The sequence below is a fragment of the Eucalyptus grandis genome, chromosome 5 (genome assembly GCF_016545825.1).
Source record: "Eucalyptus grandis isolate ANBG69807.140 chromosome 5, ASM1654582v1, whole genome shotgun sequence".
NCBI lineage: Eukaryota > Viridiplantae > Streptophyta > Magnoliopsida > Myrtales > Myrtaceae > Eucalyptus > Eucalyptus grandis.
In genome coordinates, this window is record NC_052616.1 from 22,969,879 (window position 1) to 22,987,913 (window position 18,035).

Consider the following 18,035-nt stretch of genomic DNA (forward strand, 5'->3'; position numbering starts at 1 on the left):
TTTCTAGCTCCCTTCATTTAATCAAGAGAAAGTATTAAATATCACCCATCCCAAAGCCTGAAGTTTAGGAATTATGAGCTTAACTTGTTGGAAAATGTTAAGGATTGTTTGCCTACATAGATTATCTACATGATTGTTACTTGCTTGTACCATATAAAAATAATACATTATAATGGGAAATTATAATATCAGTCATAAACCTTGCAATTTTTAATCTTAAATCTTTTAATAATTTTACAAAATGTAATTTTTCCATTTGATTTTTTGTCGGAAATCACTAACGTAATAGTTTAATTATTTATTTTCATTTTATGTGGTAGGATCAGCAAGTTAGGTGGACAAAATGACATTGGTTTTGTCTTTTCTTATTTTTCTTTTTCTTTTCATTTATTTTATTTCATTCTTTTCGGTGCTGAGATCTCCTCTTATTGTTTAACATCTTTAACCTCTTGATCACTCGGCCAAAACTTCTCTAGCGCTCGTTCATTAGCACCCACTATTGCTAGAACATAAAATGGATTTACTTAAACTTCGGCAAAAGTTTAGGGCTTACTTTGCCAAAGCACATATGAGCGACGGTGGTTCTTGGCAAACCAAGGGCTCTTTTCGTTGACTGCCACCGCCTCCACCACTATTGAGAAGAAAGTAGAGAGCCATTATCACATCAATGGTCACGGCCATGAGGCGAGTTTTTGTAACACTCCAAAATTAAGTCACTTGATGAATTATCTGCTTTGACCCATCCCCATTGCAAATTGAGCCTCATGATTTTGTCATTTAATGTATAGATGGACACTTTTCTAGTAGGTCACCCATTCTGATAGCTTTCTTACCCGAGCATGCTTAATATTAGAGTTCTAATGTAAGGAACGTTGCTTTTATGCCAAAAGGCACCTCTTACAAATTAATTCCAATTTCAAATACACATCTCAGAATGCTGTCCCCTTGTTCTTATTTAGTACATAATTAGGTTCATTTATGCCACCTTCACCCCCCTATAAACCTAGTAGGAGCCGCTCCTTATACAGGCACTTTGGCCTGGCAAACACTCTTGTTGTTATAGATTCCATGATCCTAGCCTCAAGGCATAAACATCTTTCATAGAGACACCCACGCCGAGCCCTGCCACGTTGTAGATTTGCAATAAGTCTGGGAAAAGATCGCATTGTCTAATGAATATCGCGTTGATGTAAATATCAGGTTGCTATAACTTTGCCCAGAACGTGTAATTTTGTCTCTGGGATATTCTATCAACAAGTAGACCGCATGGACTAACTTGAATTAAAAACACACAAAGTCAACTCTTCTCTCTACCGCATGATTCGACGAGCGATACCCCGAGAATCTTGAGCAAAAGGCACAAAAAATTCACTTTCTCAGAAGACAGACATGGGGAAGTGCAAGTTTCTGATTCGATCAATCTACTGGGAAGGGAGCAGGGCATCGGCGAGCGAGCGGGAGGAAGCTGAAGACGCTGTCAGAGGCATGAATGCGCCCGCGGAGGGCAAGGAAGGATTGTCGATGAAGGGCCAGCGTACAAGCTAGGCCCGGTGGCTAATGAGAGACGGCCATTTGAGAACATGTGCAAGATCACGATGTCGAACAAAATCAAGGTGTTCTTTCGTACCACAAACACTTATGAGTTGCTCAAGATCTGCGCTTTCCCGTGTGCATATTTTGTCTTCACCTACATTTAAAGACGATGGAGGCCACGACTGCAAAGATCTGCGCTTTCCCTGTGAGGAACGCATAACCCACGGCGGTGGCGGCTAGGAATTATGTTTGAAAATTATCAAAATATTTAAAACTAAATTGATAAAATTAAAAATTTAAAATTGAATTGCATATAATAAGTTAAAGATTGATTTAGTAATTTCCCAAATCAAACTCTAACAAGACATGCTAACCCCACCCCGAGTTGTAGAAAGTAGGAAGGCCGGATAAAAATTCTGATCGTTATCTTCAAATTACTTCAAATATTTCTCCTTTATCATATGGTGTTCGACTCCGAAAGATAAAATATCGTTTAATTCTCCAATTCCACTACAGAAAAAATTGTTCATGGATCCCAATATAATTAAAGGTGACATGAACTCAAGAGAGAATTACAACAGAAGATAGGATCGAAATATTTAGTACTTATACATCAAATCGGTTACTTGTAAGTCTGCCCTAACTTGGTAGCACTCTTTGTAAATTTTTTGTGACCATGGTCAACTTTTCTAAAATCTTAAGCTTACTCAATGAAGGCATGGTTCAATATTTAAGTACTCTAACACTACCCTCACGCGTAAGCTAAACATTGGTCTAAGACTAAAGTGTAGAAATATCTAGTTGAAGAGGCAAATAGAGACCTAAAAAGATTTCAATGTGGGAACTCTGGCTTAGGCATTGTTTAATATCTAAATACTCTACCATTCTTCACGCATTAGATTTTGGCTAATATACTCAATGTAGACTATAGAATTTGTGTGTGTGTGTGTGTGTGTGTGTATCGATGGAATACTTATAGAATTGGCTATTCATACATTACTCAAGTAAGTATACATACCATTCTGATAGAACATAAGTGGTGAACTAGAATAGAAATGACCACTAATGATCAGGCTTTTTACCCTTTTATCAATTGAGGATTGTAATTAAAAAGAACCGAGTGTGATTAATTCAATTGTATTTAGTATTATACACGGAATGATGACAGGTTGGATTGTCATTAAGAGATGGCATTCACAATGCTAAAGAGATCACACTATAATTATCATTCTATTTTATTAAATTGCAAACCATTTCCATTTTATAAAAGAGAAATCAATTGAAGACGAGCTGATGATACTTAGTCACCTAGGAGATACATCTGAAAGGGTTACTTCATTAACAGTGGAAGTTTTGTGAATTAGACCGATAGGATTGAGTGTTCTCACATCTCTCCCAACTGAGAATGCAGGTAGTGATGGTTGGGTAAGTGGGATAGTATCGGCTCCTAGCATATGAACCACGAGCAACATGGTTGGTCGATCTGTTGGGTCTTCTTGGACGCACAATAGACCGATATGTATGCATTTTACCACTTGAACTCCATCACATGGCTCTTTGATTGATGGATCAATAAGTTCCAACCCTCGACCATCAGACCACAACTTCCATGCCTGTCATTTTGAAAGGAAAGTAAGCAAGGACAATTGCACAAAATTCTCAGATTTCATATTTAAAAAGTGTGGTGACTAAGAACATACAAGGGTGAGAAGGCTTTCACCATGCTCTTGGAGATGAAAACCGTTGTTCTTTCATCCGCTGATCATCTCTAGCAAGAGAACTCCAAAACTGAAGACATCTGATTTAACAGAAAATAGCCCTTGCATCGCATATTCCGGTGCCATGTATCCACTGAACAAAATTATGTAATGAAGTGAAATTTCTTGGAAGTAAGAAACAAAGAAAGGTTATTTTCTATATTTAAACTTCTGTAATATGAATATGCTCATTTTGGTGCTGTTGAGTTGATCATTAGAGTTCTTTATTGGCCTAGTGAATCATTCAAACATATGACAGATGTAGAAAGATATTAAAGAACTTACTATGTTCCAACAACCCTATTTGTGTTGGCCTCATCTTGATTTACACCAAAGATCCTTGCCATTCCGAAATCAGATATCTTTGGATTCATCTCGCCGTCTAGTAAAATATTACTAGCTTTTAGATCCCTATGGATAATTCTTAGGCGAGAATCCTCATGTAGATATAGAAGCCCCCGAGCTATTCCAAATGTGATGTTCATGCGCATCTTCCAGTCTAAAGATTGCCCCATAGTTGAATCTGTCAACAATGAGAGACTCGGATGAACCTTAACTCTATAAAACTAAAATTAACTAGCTAAAAAAATCATTGCATTGGCTAAAGCTCCAACCAAAAAGGAAGACATCCAGGCTTTTGTTGGGCATGTATTCATATATCAAGAGTTTTTCGTGTTCTTCCAAGCAGCATCCTAATAATCGAACAAGATTCCTGTGTTGTAGTCTAGCAATCAAGATCACTTCGTTCTTAAACTCGATAAGTCCTTGGCCTGAGGTTCTTGAAAGCCTTTTAACTGCAATTTCTTTTACATCTGCCAATGTGCCCTGAAACAGGGTAACGTAAGTAGTGAAATCCCTATATGACAATTATTAATGATTACCAAGTTCGAACCAGTTCATGTTTGGATAATAATTCCCAGTTTTCCCAATTTTCCCATAAACAGGTGTTGAGTCACTTAAATGCTTACCCTGTACACGGGGCCAAACCCGCCTTCCCCAAGTTTACATTCATTGGAGAAGTTTTGTGTGGCCGCACGTATAATGTCTAATTGTATGAGAGATAATTCTTGAGAAGCCACCAGCTTTTCTCCTCGAGTTCTTTCCTTTGAAAACTCTTCTCCGATTTCTCGTCTTAGATGAAGTAACTGAACCTCTTGGCTGTTTTCCTTCTCTGAGAGTTGAAGAGCTTACTCTCGTTAGGTAAACGTTAGAAGATGGTCATTCCAGTGGCAAGCAAGATGAATTCACTCATACCTTTCTTCCATCTCTTTGTCCTCTTTAAAAATATACACAAACCCATGATGATTATTAGTAACCCCGCTCCAATTACTGAGCTAACTATTGCAATCCGTGGATATCGTTTGACCCCTGTCAAGAAAGGGAAATTCCTTGCATCTAAACATACCACAAATCCGCACTCTTTTTCACCAAGTGTAAATAGTGTTAAGAATATAAGAATTCAGAAAGAATACTCTGGCGAAACTACAACGAAAGAAGCAAATGAAAGGGTTGCTGCCGTTGAGAAAAAGATCAGTGGAAGTGAAGGGCGAAAACTACTCAGTGACAATGTCAGCCACAGCCAAGTGTATCTGCATAATGACTCATCAGTAATGAAGATTTCGAATAACACGTGCTCAACTCAGAGAGAGAAGACTATGTGATAAAGAAACTGTTATTCAGTTTTAGTGTGCGTAACAGATTGTAAAACAACTCTCTTCTTTCTGTTTTTCTTCTGGTTGATGGTATTTTAGTTCTAGAAAACTCATCGTCGTTGAGTTTTATGAGAATATACAGAAAAACAGAGCAACTGTTCATAGATGATCTGAGATGAATAATTTTGTACTGTGAATACATTGAAAGAAAGGAAGATTCAAGAGTATCTTGCTCATTCTTCAGTTTCCATTCATTCTGTTCATCTTCACAAATAGTACCAAGAACTCGTTGAAAGCAAGAGAGTATGATCACAGTTTAGATCGTAAAAGCAAGTCAAGTGCAATATGATACATAAAACAGCATATATTGAGAAAAAGAAGCAACTGAATGATACCATTATACGCTTAACATGACAAATTGTGTGCCCATTTTGAGAATTTGATAACTCGTACCTTCACTGCCAGACTCAGTGCCGGGTTTTTTTGTTGTAGAAGGTACTGGTACTTGTCCTCCAGGTTCCCCAGCAAAATACATTCGGTACAGTACATAACAACTTGGCTGAAGAATTCTTGCACCTCCCCTTTTATGATTAAGAGCGATAGGAAAATCTTTGATAGCAGAAAGCAAGCAACTCTTACAAGCTGACTTTGAGATGTCAGGGGTGCACTGTGCACGCTCATGCAGGGTCACTGAACTTGAGACACTAACGTTTATGGTCGCATATAAGCTTTCCGAGGAGATCGCATTGTCCGTGACATTTCTCACGAACAAATCTGTCATTTTTGCCGCAAAGTCCTCATTGTTGAAAGTTTGCTCCACACTCTTGTTGAAGGTAACTGAATTGCTCTGAGGGTCGATAACAAAAATAATCGGTGTTGTCTCCATGACAGAGAAGAACGATCTGTTAGAGTAGCGCAGGAGACACTCGTCATACCATATGGTCGCCTCTTTTTGTCCTGGACATCTTTCTATGAGGGTGCTGGTAGCTAAACCGATGCAGTACTGACAGGAATTGGCAGCAATATCCCTTCTAAAGAGGAATAGAAAGTTGCATTAGTACTCACTTAAATCTGGGTGGTAATTTTTCGGTTGGCATTGGATCACCGTACTTTATAGAGGATTTTAATTAAGACCAATATATCAGGTCCATTATAAATCCTATTTCCAGGTGAGCCGATTCCAAAGATTATAATGATTGATTTGGAAGGTATTACTCAAAAATTAAAATTTTTGGTATCTTTCGCTTGTGATTTACCTGCAGAGGAAGAGACCATAAACTTTGTCCGGATCTTCACCTTCCGTTGTGTTGTAGAAACCGCGAATGGGTCCTTTGCTGTAATCAGCGGAGTCGCCCTTGGAGAGGAGGCTGCTGAGGTTGTCCTGAAACTTGCTAGGAGAAGCGTAGTCACCCCTATCTGCGCACCGCTCCTGAACATATGTCGGTCCGCTGGCAGGAGTGCCTGGGATGAAGAGGATCGGGCATGAAAGCCAGAAAGTGAAGGAAATATTTCTTGGTGCATCAATAGTCTTTTTTTTCTTGAACTTGGAAAGAACGCGAGTACAGTAAATGTAAATCAAGTGCAATATGATACATAAAGCAGCTTATAATGAGAATTAGAAGCAACGGAATGATACCATTATAGGCTTACCATGACAAATTGTGTGCCCATTTTTAGAATTAGATAACTCGTACCTTCACTGCCGGACTCAGTGCTGGTTTTGTTTGTTGTAGAAGGTGCTGGTGCTTGTCCGTTAGGTTCCCCACCGTAGGTCATTTGGTACCGTATATTACAACTTGGCTGAAGAATTCTCGCACCTCCCCTTTTATAACTAAGAACGATAGGAAACTCTTTGATAGCCGAAAGCAAGCAACTCTTACAGGCCCAGTTTGCTATGTCAGGGGTGCACTGTGCAAGCTCATGCAGGGTCACTGAACTTGAGACATTAATGTCTTTGGTCGCGTATAATCTTTCTGAGGAAATTTCCAAGTCCGTGATATTCCTAGCCAAATCTGTCACTTTCGCTGCAAAGTCCTCGTTATCAAAAGTTTGCTCCACAATCCTGTTGAAGGTAGCTGAAATGCCCGCAGGGTTGACAATAAATTTAACCGGTGTTGTCTCCATCATAGAGAAGAACGATCTGTTAGAGTAGCGCATGAGACACTCGTCGTACCATATGATCGCCTCTTTCTGTCCTGGACATCTTTCTATGATGGTGCTGGTAGCTAAATGATGCAGGACTGACAGAGATCGGCAGCAACATCCCATCTAAAGAGGAATAGTAAAGTTGCATTAGTAGTCGCTTAAATCTAGATAGCAATTTTACGGTTGGCATTGGATCACCGTACTTTGGAGAGGATTTCAATTAAGACCAATATATCAGGTCCATTATAAATTCTAGTTCCAAGTGAGCCGATTCCAAAGATTATAATGATTGATTTGGAACGTATTACTCAAAAGTAGAAATTTTTGGTATCTTTCGCACGTGATTTACCTGCAGAGGAAGAGACCATAAACTTTGTCCGGATCTTCACCTTCCGTTGTGTTGTAGAAACTGCGAATGGGTCCTTTGCTGTAATCAGCGGAGTTGCCCCTGGAGAGGAGGCTGCTGAGGTTTTCCTGAAACTTGCTAGGAGCAGCGTAGTCGCCCCTATCTGCGCACCGCTCGTGAACATATGTCTGTGCACCGACAGGAGTGCCTGGGATGACGAGGATCAGGTATGAAATCCAGAAAGCGGAGGAAATAATTCTCGGTGCATTGAGAATATCTTTTTCTTGAACTTGGAAAGCACGCAAGCACAGTAAGAGTAATTCAAGGACGGCCATGGACTTTCTTTCAACTCAAGAGTAAGATAATAAGCAACTTCTGGAGGCCGAGGTGAAGAAATTAATCAAGAACCAAGTTTTGCAGCTGCTCTCCTTGATTCCGGGGTTGGCAAAGACGAAGTAGTCCAATTTCCACCTTCCGTTGTCAACAGGGACGAGCACCGAGCACCCGATTGGCTTCTATTTTCCCGAAGATATGAGGGTGCCCTTTCCTGGCTTTCCCTGCCAACGAAAATATCTGGTGGAACCCAAAAAGGCTCAATAAAGACGGGCACCAAATATAAATAAATCTACCGCAGGTTTGGACATTCTGGGTCAGACCCTCTGACAGCCACACTGGCCCCCTCTGTCGCCTCTCTCTCTTCCCTCTCTCTCTCCCCTCTCTTCTTTTTTCCTTTATTTCTTTTTCTTCTTCCCTCTGGTCTTCCCTTTCACTCCGCTGTGGAGCACGCAGGCGTCGAACTCGGCCCCGGCGAGGTCCAGGGGCACCGAGACCTTCCCGAGTAGCCTCCTGGAGCTCACCCCGCAGGTCGCCCACCTCCAGCCCGTGTAGACGGAGACCTGCGGGCAGACCTTACCAGAGAAGATGGACTTCCCGACAAGCTTGTCGAGGTCGGACTTGCTGAGGTGGAAGGTGGTGCCGCCCCTGCCACCCCGTCCACCGGGAGGGGAGGCAACGCCGTCGAGGGAGGGGGATGGGTGGCGTCGGGCGGGAGGTAGGGGACGAGGGCGGTCTGGAGGGGGAAGTTTTGAGCTTGATCTTGCAGAAGCAGGGGGAGGAGGAGGGGTGGACGGTAGAGCGCTCGGACTTGGCGGCAACGGGGATCTTGAAGGCGAGGCTCCTCACGGTGAGCAGAGGGAAGAAGAAGAAATAAAGGAAAAAAAAGAGAGGTAAAAGAGATCCGACTGGACGACATGTGTCGTCCGATGAGTGACTCGTAGCAGAAATTCCGCGTAAAGCCAATATTTTCTCCCCTTCAATGGGAACAGATCAACCAAGGATACAAACCCAAAAAACCCAATAAAGACTCGGCAATGGTTATTAATCATCCTAGGCATGTTCCTCCTCCTCTTGGTTCAAGGCGGAGGTTCGAAACACCACAACTGTGCATTCTCTCAGGGTCATCTAGAAGCATAGAAATTTTTGAATGTGTGAGACTGGAGGACTTTTATACCTGATGAGACTTGCCTCAAAGGAATAAGGGTACATGTATCTTTGGTAGAAAAAACAAATAGGATGCTCCACTGAAACTTTATTGTTTGTTGACGAAGACACGGGACTAAGAATTCACCGCGTTTTTCACGGTCAGAGATGTTGATTTTTGCTCTTCAAAGTCTAAGACTCCTTTTACATGCCGACAACTCTAGATGTCTTTTCGAATTTTTTCTAAATGTATTTTTCTATGCTTTGAATGAGCAACCCTGTTTATGGGATCTTGTGAGAGGTGTTATAGAAAATAATTGTACTTTGAAAGGTCGACGCCATATATTCATCAAAGTTCGTAATTTTTGCACAGGTTCATTGGAAATATTAAATGAGTATCATTCTTCTTTTGTACTTTCTTATATTAATATGTCTTGGAAGACAATATTATATTCTTCATAATATATGTCGGCAAATGATGATAGAAAATAATTTTCTTCCTTATTGATTTGATAGATTTCCTAAAGAGAACATACAAAGTAAGTTATCGACTATTTTGACCATACATGATTGGTAAGAAGTAATAACTTTCCCTATGTGGCGCTAGTAAACCTAATTCACGAGTGGGCTGAGCTGAATTTTTTAAGACTACTGAGCGAGCTTGGACAGGTCTAGTCAACCGGGGGAGGGGGTTAAGGTCTGAGCAAGGGCCTTGAGGCTCGGCCTATTGCGCCCTTATATTTATTAAAAAAATTACAAAAATATGTATAGGCTCAGCCTATTGCGCCCTTATTTTTGCAAACCATCCTCATAATCTCTAAGCAAAACTCCACCTTGAAAAGAGCAAATAATCCCTCCTTACAAAATTCATTTTGGTAAACTGCTTAGGGTTTAATGGGTTTAGTTTTTAGTTTGTTTTGCCTAATTTGGTTGGGTGTGAGAAATTAGGATTTGGAATGGGCATTTTACAAATTAAATAGAAACATATGGATAATTGATGTAAAGGGTTGTTTCCAAAAGTAATATTCAAGTATATTTTTGTTTTTCTTCAAAAGGAGAGGTATATATGTGGTCGTTCGTGAATGCTAATGTATGTTTTTGTTTTTGTTTTTTTCTTTTATTGGTGATTTTATTATGACATCTAGAATTAATAACTACTAGTGGGACAAATTAAGCACAAAATTCCGATATAGGAGAAAAAATAGTATAAAACTCACAGATAAAATAATAAAATAATACAACACAAAACCCTATAATTATTTTTCATTTGTTTTCATTTTCATTTTTTTCCTAGCTAGAAATTTTAAAAATTAGAAAGTAAGGTTCCTCCACTGGGCGAGCTGGGCTAGCTTATGATTTTCCCTTGGGCGCCAACGAGCAGACCCAGTGGTCAAGTACTGTTGCTTTCGACCAAACAAAAAAAAAAAGTACCGTTGCTGAGTCATCCGCACGCGTTTCTTGATACTATTGCTTGGCATTACGCATTATTTTCTATTTACTTGATTATATCAAATGAAAATAGGTCATTAATTATTAATTTTTGTGGACAAAATTATTCAAAAAGTTCTAAACCTATTGCTTTCTTACTAATTCAATCATAAACATTTTAATATGTTATTTGAATCCTAAATAATTTTACATTTTACCAAATGAATCCATTTAGCTAATTTTGGCTGAAAATGGATGGCGTGGATACCGAATGTTTTTATATGATACGGTTGGCGCTAATAGAGATATTTTTTTAATGATATTTTAACATTTTAGTGAATTTTTATAATTTGTTTTTCATTTCTTTTATTTTCTTTACCCTTTTTTTTTGGATTTAGGCTGTAGAGGGCATTGCGGTCCATATAGGCCATTGGGCAAGGGTTGAGGGTTTGGCAACGGCCGTGTTGCCCTTGCTATATCTGGGCAAGGTGAGGGCATCATGACCCTTGTCACCCTAGGTGAGGGCCACGATGCCTCACCCTTTTGGACAAGGCTGTAACGCCCTCACTAACTTGAGTCCAAAGAAAGGAAAGGAAATGATAAAAAAAAATATAAAAAATAAAAGAGTTATTAAAAATTATTAAAAAATATCCATGTTAGTGCCGTCATGACATATAAGACGTTTGGTTTTCAAGTTAGGAATTTTTAATCAAAATTAGCAAGATGGAATCAACTGACAAAAGGTGAAAATATTTAGGATTGAATTGACAAAGTGCAATAGGTGTAAGACTTTTTGAATAGTTTTCTCATTTTTTTTTTTTTTTGTGTAAATTGTAAATGCGGACATATTATTTTTCTCATATGAGAATCAGTAACAACATTATGATAGCAGAGAGTAGTGTTTTATAGTGGTTTTAATTGGAAGCGGTGAATGATCAAAATAGCCAATAGATTCACTTAAGATTATTTGAATTAATTATCATTATTTGGTTCAAAGCTATTTTAATTGAGAGACAAAAAAGAAAATCTCTTTCCAAAGAGTAGCATTGGTAATGAATATATTTAGATTTTGATGATGCAAAGTGCAAAAAAAAAAAAAAAAAAAAAAAAAAGGACAAAACATGAAAGGTGAGGGTCCTTTTTGGGATTTTCTCTAAGGATAGAATTCTATTCATTATCACTTGAACGGGAATGTATTTTATATGATGAATGCATCACATGATAGTGACACATGATGCAATAGATCAATTAAAAGTGAGATGAATATACACTTGGTGTCAAGTAATGTGAATTTCATATCACATGGTCAATAGTGATTTATCGATTGTAACACATTGTCACTGTTAGGTAATATATCTATTCCATAAAGGAAAAATGACAAGTGACTCATGAATTTTGGCCTTAAGTGCAATGTCATTCCTAAGTTTTTAATTTATTTAATGTAGTCTCCGAACTATTGTTATTAGTTTAATGTTGTCATTCTGTTTGCTCAAATAACAAATCAAACATTATTTTGATGGTGTTGATTATTATATGTTGAGTTTGATTTTTAAAAATAATGAATCAAAATGTCTATCGTTTTATCCATCAATTTTAGAAAGGAAAAAAAAATTAGTACGTTGACATGATTAATATCTTACTTCAATAATCCACAAGTAATTTTTTTTTTATTGTCCATTGTTCAAATTAAACGGGATGAAAGCCACATCAACAGATCATGTTAATTTAAATTAATGGAATGATAGCATTGGGCATTGTTGTATAGTTTATGAACTAAATTGAATATTTACTAATAGTTTATAGACTTCATTGAATAAGTCAAAAAAAAAAAAAAATACTACACAATCCACCAAAGTTTGAGAACCATCCACGACATTTTCCCATTCATAAAATGCTTTTTTTCGCTTGGATAGCCTTCTTAAGTGAAAAGTTTTGACAGGGGCCAAAACTGGGGCACAAACGACTTCATCTTAATTTTTGTTTCCTAAAATGTGTAAGCGGCTATTTAGTTTTTAAGATTTCACCATGGGGTGACACGCTGTCCATTACCTCATTTTCTAATAGGGAAAATGTCACAAATGGTCCCTATACTATTACCTAATGTGCAATTTGGTCCCTGAACTTTCAATCGGCTCAATTTGGTCCCTGAACTATTTGATAAATGTCTGATTTGGTCCCTGAACTTTCGATCGGCTCAATTTGGTCCCTGAACTATTGATAAATGTTCGATTTAGTCCTTAGTTACTGTTTTTCCTTTTTTTATTTTTTTATTTTTATTTTTTTATTTTTATTTTTTATTTTTTTTGCTTCTTCTCTCTTCCCTCCGCAGCTCCGGCGAGGGTCGCCCTTGCCGGCTAGCCCTCGCCGGGCGCAGGCGAGGCGGCCCGCCGACGTCGAGCGAGGGGCTCCTCGCAAATGGGCGAGGGAGCCCCTCCCCTCGCCCGACGGGGTGCTCCTCGCTCGACGCCGACGAGGGCTCCCTCGCCCGACGCCGGGGTGCTCCTTGCCCGACGCCGACGAGGACTCCTTGCAGCTGGCGTCGGGCGAGGCTCCTCGCTGACGCCGGCGAGGGGCTCGCCCTCGCCGTGTTTGGCGAGGGCCGCCCTCGCTTGCGTCCGGCGAGGGCCGCCCTCACTGCGTCCGGCGAGGGCCAACCAACGAGGGCGACCCTCGCCAGAGCCGGCTTCCCTCCACCGGCTTCGGTGGAGGGAAGAGAGAAGAAGCAAAAAAATAAAAAAATAAAAAAAAAAAAAAAAAAAAAGGAAAAACAGAACTAAGGACTAAATTGAACATTTATCAATAGTTCAGGGACCAAATCAGACATTTATCAAATAGTTCAAGGATCAAATTGAGCCAATTGAAAGTTCATGGTCCAAATCGGACATTTATCAATAGTTCAAGGACCAAATTGAGCCGATTGAAAGTTCGGACCAAATTGCACATTAGGTAATAGTATAGGGACCATTTGTGACATTTTCCTAAAATGTGTAAACGGCTATTTAGTTTTTAAGATTTCACCATGGGGCGACACGCTGTCCATTACCTCATTTTCTAATATTATAAAAGTTGTATGGGCCATGTCACCCCTTGTGGGTCCTACTTCTTAACACACTATGCCTATTTGGGGCCCAATGTCGTTGACCTCATCGAAACCGAAACGAATCCTGAGAATCTGGCGAGGGAGAGGATTTGAGACCTTAAGGAAGAGAATTTACGGAAAGCCGAGGGTGATGGTGAGCGATTGAATTATGGTGGAGAGGTTCACGAAGACGTTCAGTTCACAAGGATTCAGGCATTTTAGGAACTTGGCAGCTGAGGAAGAGAAGAAAACAGAGGTTAATAAGGACAAAGATATAAGCTCCTCCTCGTTGCCTTCTCCACTAATGTCCTACGTAAAGAACCATGCCCTTGACTCCGATGGCCCTGCGGGCCGCGCTGTTCGCTCGCTCTGCTGACTAGCTGTCCCTCATAGTCTTTGATCCCGCCGTCATCGAGATCATCCCGACTATTGTCTACTTCATTGTGAAAGGGCACAAGATCGACGCATCGCTTGACCACACTATGTGCCTAAACGACTTTAAGGATGAAGATCCCATCGATGGTGACGAACTTGACGGAGGTGCATGCCTTTCTTCTTCAAGCTCTGCCTTGCTGGATATGATCGCAAAAATCTGGTCGAGACCCTCCTCCTTATTCACCATCAACAGTTGTGTTAGATTATGTCTCTAGTTTTAGTTCAAAGCGAAAAGTTAAATTTTGGAAATAAATAAAATAGAAATAAAAGGAGCATGCAATATTTGTCTTAGGATATTAAGTCAGGGAAGGAACTAGAAGATATTTTACGCTTAAATTCCTATTTTGACTTGGTGTCGGAGTCTATGCGTAAGGAGTCAAATAAAGAAATATTTGTCTCACTTTGACCAAGATATTTTACATGTTTTGTATAAAAGTATCTCCCCTCGTTAGACGCCAAGGGTCCCAGCGTGGTCTTCGTTCCATTTATGTCTTTAGAAAGACAAAAAAAGTTAATTGCTGTTCTGACCGGGTGGTTGGGGTGGAATTTTCTTTGTAGAATTACACCAATATATTTAATGTTGAAGATAATTAAAGATTTGTTAATATCTTGGTGAGAGTATGAAATTATTTTGTGAGGAATTATGAGGCTAAATACAGTGTGAGTTATTGGGTGTAACTGAGGGTTAGAAAACATCAAAAGTATTTGAGTGACATGAGTGTGGTTGTAATTTTTGTTATGTCGTTTGATCAACAGTGAAATTCATATTGCTCTCCTCATAAATGTAGGTCACTACAACCAAATCATATAAATTTGGTATCCGATTTATTTTCTTGTTATGTATATTTTATTGTTTAATTACTTGTTTTTGTGATAATAATATCAAAGCTACTTCCTTAATCTGTCTATTTTATTGATTAATTGTTTGTTTACGCAACAATTGGTATGAGAGCTAGGTTAGGTTGAGTTGGAGCGAATCGATAGTGACAAAAGAAGGAAATGTGAGAATCAACAAATTTGATGGAAATGATTTTGTTTTTTGGAAGATGTAGGTTGAGGATTATTGACATGAAAGGAAACCGCACTTACCCCTGTTTAGGGAGAAGCCATTGACGATTAAGCAAGTTGACTGGGAATCATTGGATAGACGAGTTTTGGGTGTTATTCAACTAACGTTGGCTCATCACGTCATGTTTATCACTATGAAAGAGAATATCAATGCAGGTTTAATGAAAGCCCTATTGAATATGTACAAAAAAATCCTCTATGATCAATAAGGTCTATTTGATGTGATGCCTCTTTAATTAAAGATGAACAAAGGTGCGTTAGTTGCTAATTATATCAATGGATTCAATGTGGTTGTTAGTCAATTAAGTTCAGTTGTGATTAACTTTGATGATGAGGTACATTCTTTGATTTTATCCTCACTGCTTGATAGTTAGAATAATATTGTTACTACCGTTAGTAATTCATCTAGGTTAATAAGTTTTACGTTTGATGGGTTCGAGATTTAATTCTAAGTAAGGACATATGTGGAAGAGAATGTAGTGAATATCTACCTCTTTAGTAGGTGAAAATAAAAGAAGAATTAGTACACATGTTAATATGAGTAATATAAACATGTAGAGACGTAATCAGTTTAGGACTAGTGGTGCTATCTATTGGAATTGTGGCAAGAGAGAGCATCATAGAAGGGATTGCTTTATGCTAAAGAATGAGAAGAGTAAGAGAATCAGAGTTGGTCTATCATTGATTATTTGTCATTTGATGAATGGATTATGGATTATGGTTATTTGTTTCATGCTACACTAAATAAAAATTAGTAACCTACATGTATAATAGTAAAGTGTAGTTGGAGAACAACAGTTAATGCGATGTTGTTGGTGTTGGCGATGTTAGGATCAAAATGCATGATGATATTGTGAGGACATTGACTGGAGTCGAATAAGAACCTCATTTCCTTGAGTACCTTGGATTAAGTTGGTTGTCGGTATATATCAGAATGTGTAATTTTGAAAATTTTGAGGTACCTTAGTGATAATGAAAGGAATCAAGCATAGTGAGTTGTGTGAACTTTAAAATGGGATAGCAATTGAATTCATCGCAGAAACGTAGAATGCATTTGTTAGGGCAATTACACACGCAATGGTCGACCTAAAACATGTTTTTAGCATAAAGCCAAAAACGAGAAAAATCACACCTCACTTTCGTTTTTTGGGTCAAGTGGCCAAGAGCCTGTCCAGTTGTCCTCTGATTTGAACTTTGAAAGCGCTTATGAACAGCTCTGGCAATCATCAAGACGCCATTCTCCATTCCTATACTGAAAAGATTTCTTCCTCAGCTTTCCTAGTTCTCACGTAATTCCCATTATTAATCAGCTCATCAACTGTTTCCACAAATTAAACTATGCTCAACTTCTTTGAACACGGTCCGCGGTCTTGGTTTAATCTCTACAATATTTTGATTTTGACATGTACAATCACGAATGGATTAACAAGGCTTACAAAGTGCTCTCTTTTTTCACTTTCGATCGAGCTCAAAATTGAATCTCGACCGATCTTAAGGATGTGCATGGCACACGAGTCACGAAACACATGCATTATGGATCGCATCGAGCCGTGTCGAAAGCAAATCCTCCTCCCCAGACCGCAACCAACTCCGCAAACTCCTTTCCCCGTCGTCGCCTAGGCCGCCGCCTGTTTCGGTCTTCGATCTTCCCTCCTCCCCAGATCACAACGGTGCAAGAAGCAAATCTAGAATCGGATTATTGACCCAGCCGACAAAAACAACACTACCCACCATGCAGAGCGAAGTCCAAGTGTCGAGTGGCAAAAGGCGAAACATCTCTTCCTGTCCCTCGAAAGAGAGACGTCCCCGCGACCCCATCTGTTTCGGGTGGTCTGGGGGAGGTGGGAACTGGGGCAGGATTTTCTTGACGGGTGGTCGAGACGGAATATCTACGAGGCACGAGCGATGAGCCGCCAGAATTCAGAGTTTTGGTTGTTGGATGCCCCGTGAAATATCGACACAAAGGGATCGTGGCCACGAGAATGCGATGGATGGTTCGTGAATCTTGTGGGAGATTGGTGGAACGTGGAATGTAAACTTTTACTTTCACGGCCAATCACTTTGCTTATCCTTAGTTTTGCCCCCATGCCGCAAGATTCCAACCTTCCGCAAAACGTTATCGGCTTTGGCAGTGTTTGGCAAGCACAAGCCTTGCCGTGGCTGGGTAAGGCTCTGATAAGATCGTTGGATCTCATTTTTGGCTGGGCGACAGGTTGGTGACCCCTAGCGACCGGCTAAAGGAGGAAGAAAAAGAAAAGAAAAAGAAGGAAAAGAAGGGAAAAAAAGAGAAAAAATAAAAGAAATACTTTGATTTTAAAATTGTTCCTGAAAACAAAAGAGTAACTTTTTTTTCCTTTGATTTTATTACAAACCTATATGAAGAAGAAATTTATTCTCAAAAATAGAAAAATGAGATGACATTATTAAATAAATTTCTGTTTTTTATTTTTTATAACTCTGGGGAACAAAAAAACAGAAAAATCAAGAATTAACTAGTTATCAAATAGGCCATGCGTGTAAAATATCTTCTCTTTCCTTTGTTGACATAATATTAAAAACCAATATTATGTGCTCCTTTTGTTTCTATTTTATTTATTTTCTAAATTCATATTTTCGTTTCGTTATATTTTAAACAGGTTAAACAAGTAAAATTAAGAAGCTATAAATGGATCCACTGCAAAGCTGCCTATAGAGCAGGTGGTTGAGGTTGTCCTGGAAGTTGCTATACGCAATATAGTTGCCACTCCCTAAGCACCACGTGTTAAGGTATGACCGTGCACTGAAAGGACTGCCTGGGATGAAGAGGATCAGGCATGGAATCCAGGAAGCCAATGGAACTCTCCTGACGCAATATAGTTGCCACTCCCTAAGCACCACGTGTTAAGCTATGACCGTGCACTGAAAGGACTGCCTGGGATGAAGAGGATCAGGCATGGGATCCAGGAAGCCAATGGAACTCTCCTTGGTGCGTTGATGATTATTTTGATCTTTTAATTTGTAAAGAACGCCGAGTACAATAAGAGTAATTCAAAGAAAGCCGTGGAATCTCAACTCAAGAGGAGATAGATAATAAGCTACTACTTTTTTTTTTTTTTTGGGTTTTCGGGATGGGT

At 39.3% G+C, this 18,035-nt stretch overlaps 1 protein-coding gene across 2 annotated transcripts; it reads right to left on the minus strand.

The window, feature by feature from the left end:
* Window positions 1–2,633: 2,633 nt before the first annotated feature.
* LOC104446457 (cysteine-rich receptor-like protein kinase 10) lies at window positions 2,634–8,336 on the minus strand. 2 transcript variants are annotated; one of them, XR_005550895.1, is made up of 8 exons: window positions 7,437–8,328; window positions 6,637–7,210; window positions 4,545–4,658; window positions 4,259–4,461; window positions 3,905–4,115; window positions 3,576–3,813; window positions 3,234–3,384; window positions 2,634–3,146 (listed from the first exon to the last, which is right to left on the minus strand). XR_005550895.1 is itself a non-coding variant. In XM_039312140.1 (8 exons), the coding sequence occupies exons 2-7, from the start codon at window positions 7,208–7,210 to the stop codon at window positions 3,285–3,287; spliced, it is 1,440 nt and encodes a 479-aa protein (XP_039168074.1). In that variant the 5' UTR covers window positions 7,437–8,336; the 3' UTR covers window positions 2,634–3,146; window positions 3,254–3,284. The 2 variants fall into 2 exon arrangements, 1 of the variants encoding a protein (XP_039168074.1); XM_039312140.1 differs by having other exon boundaries at window positions 3,254–3,384; window positions 7,437–8,336.
* Window positions 8,337–18,035: the final 9,699 nt, after the last annotated feature.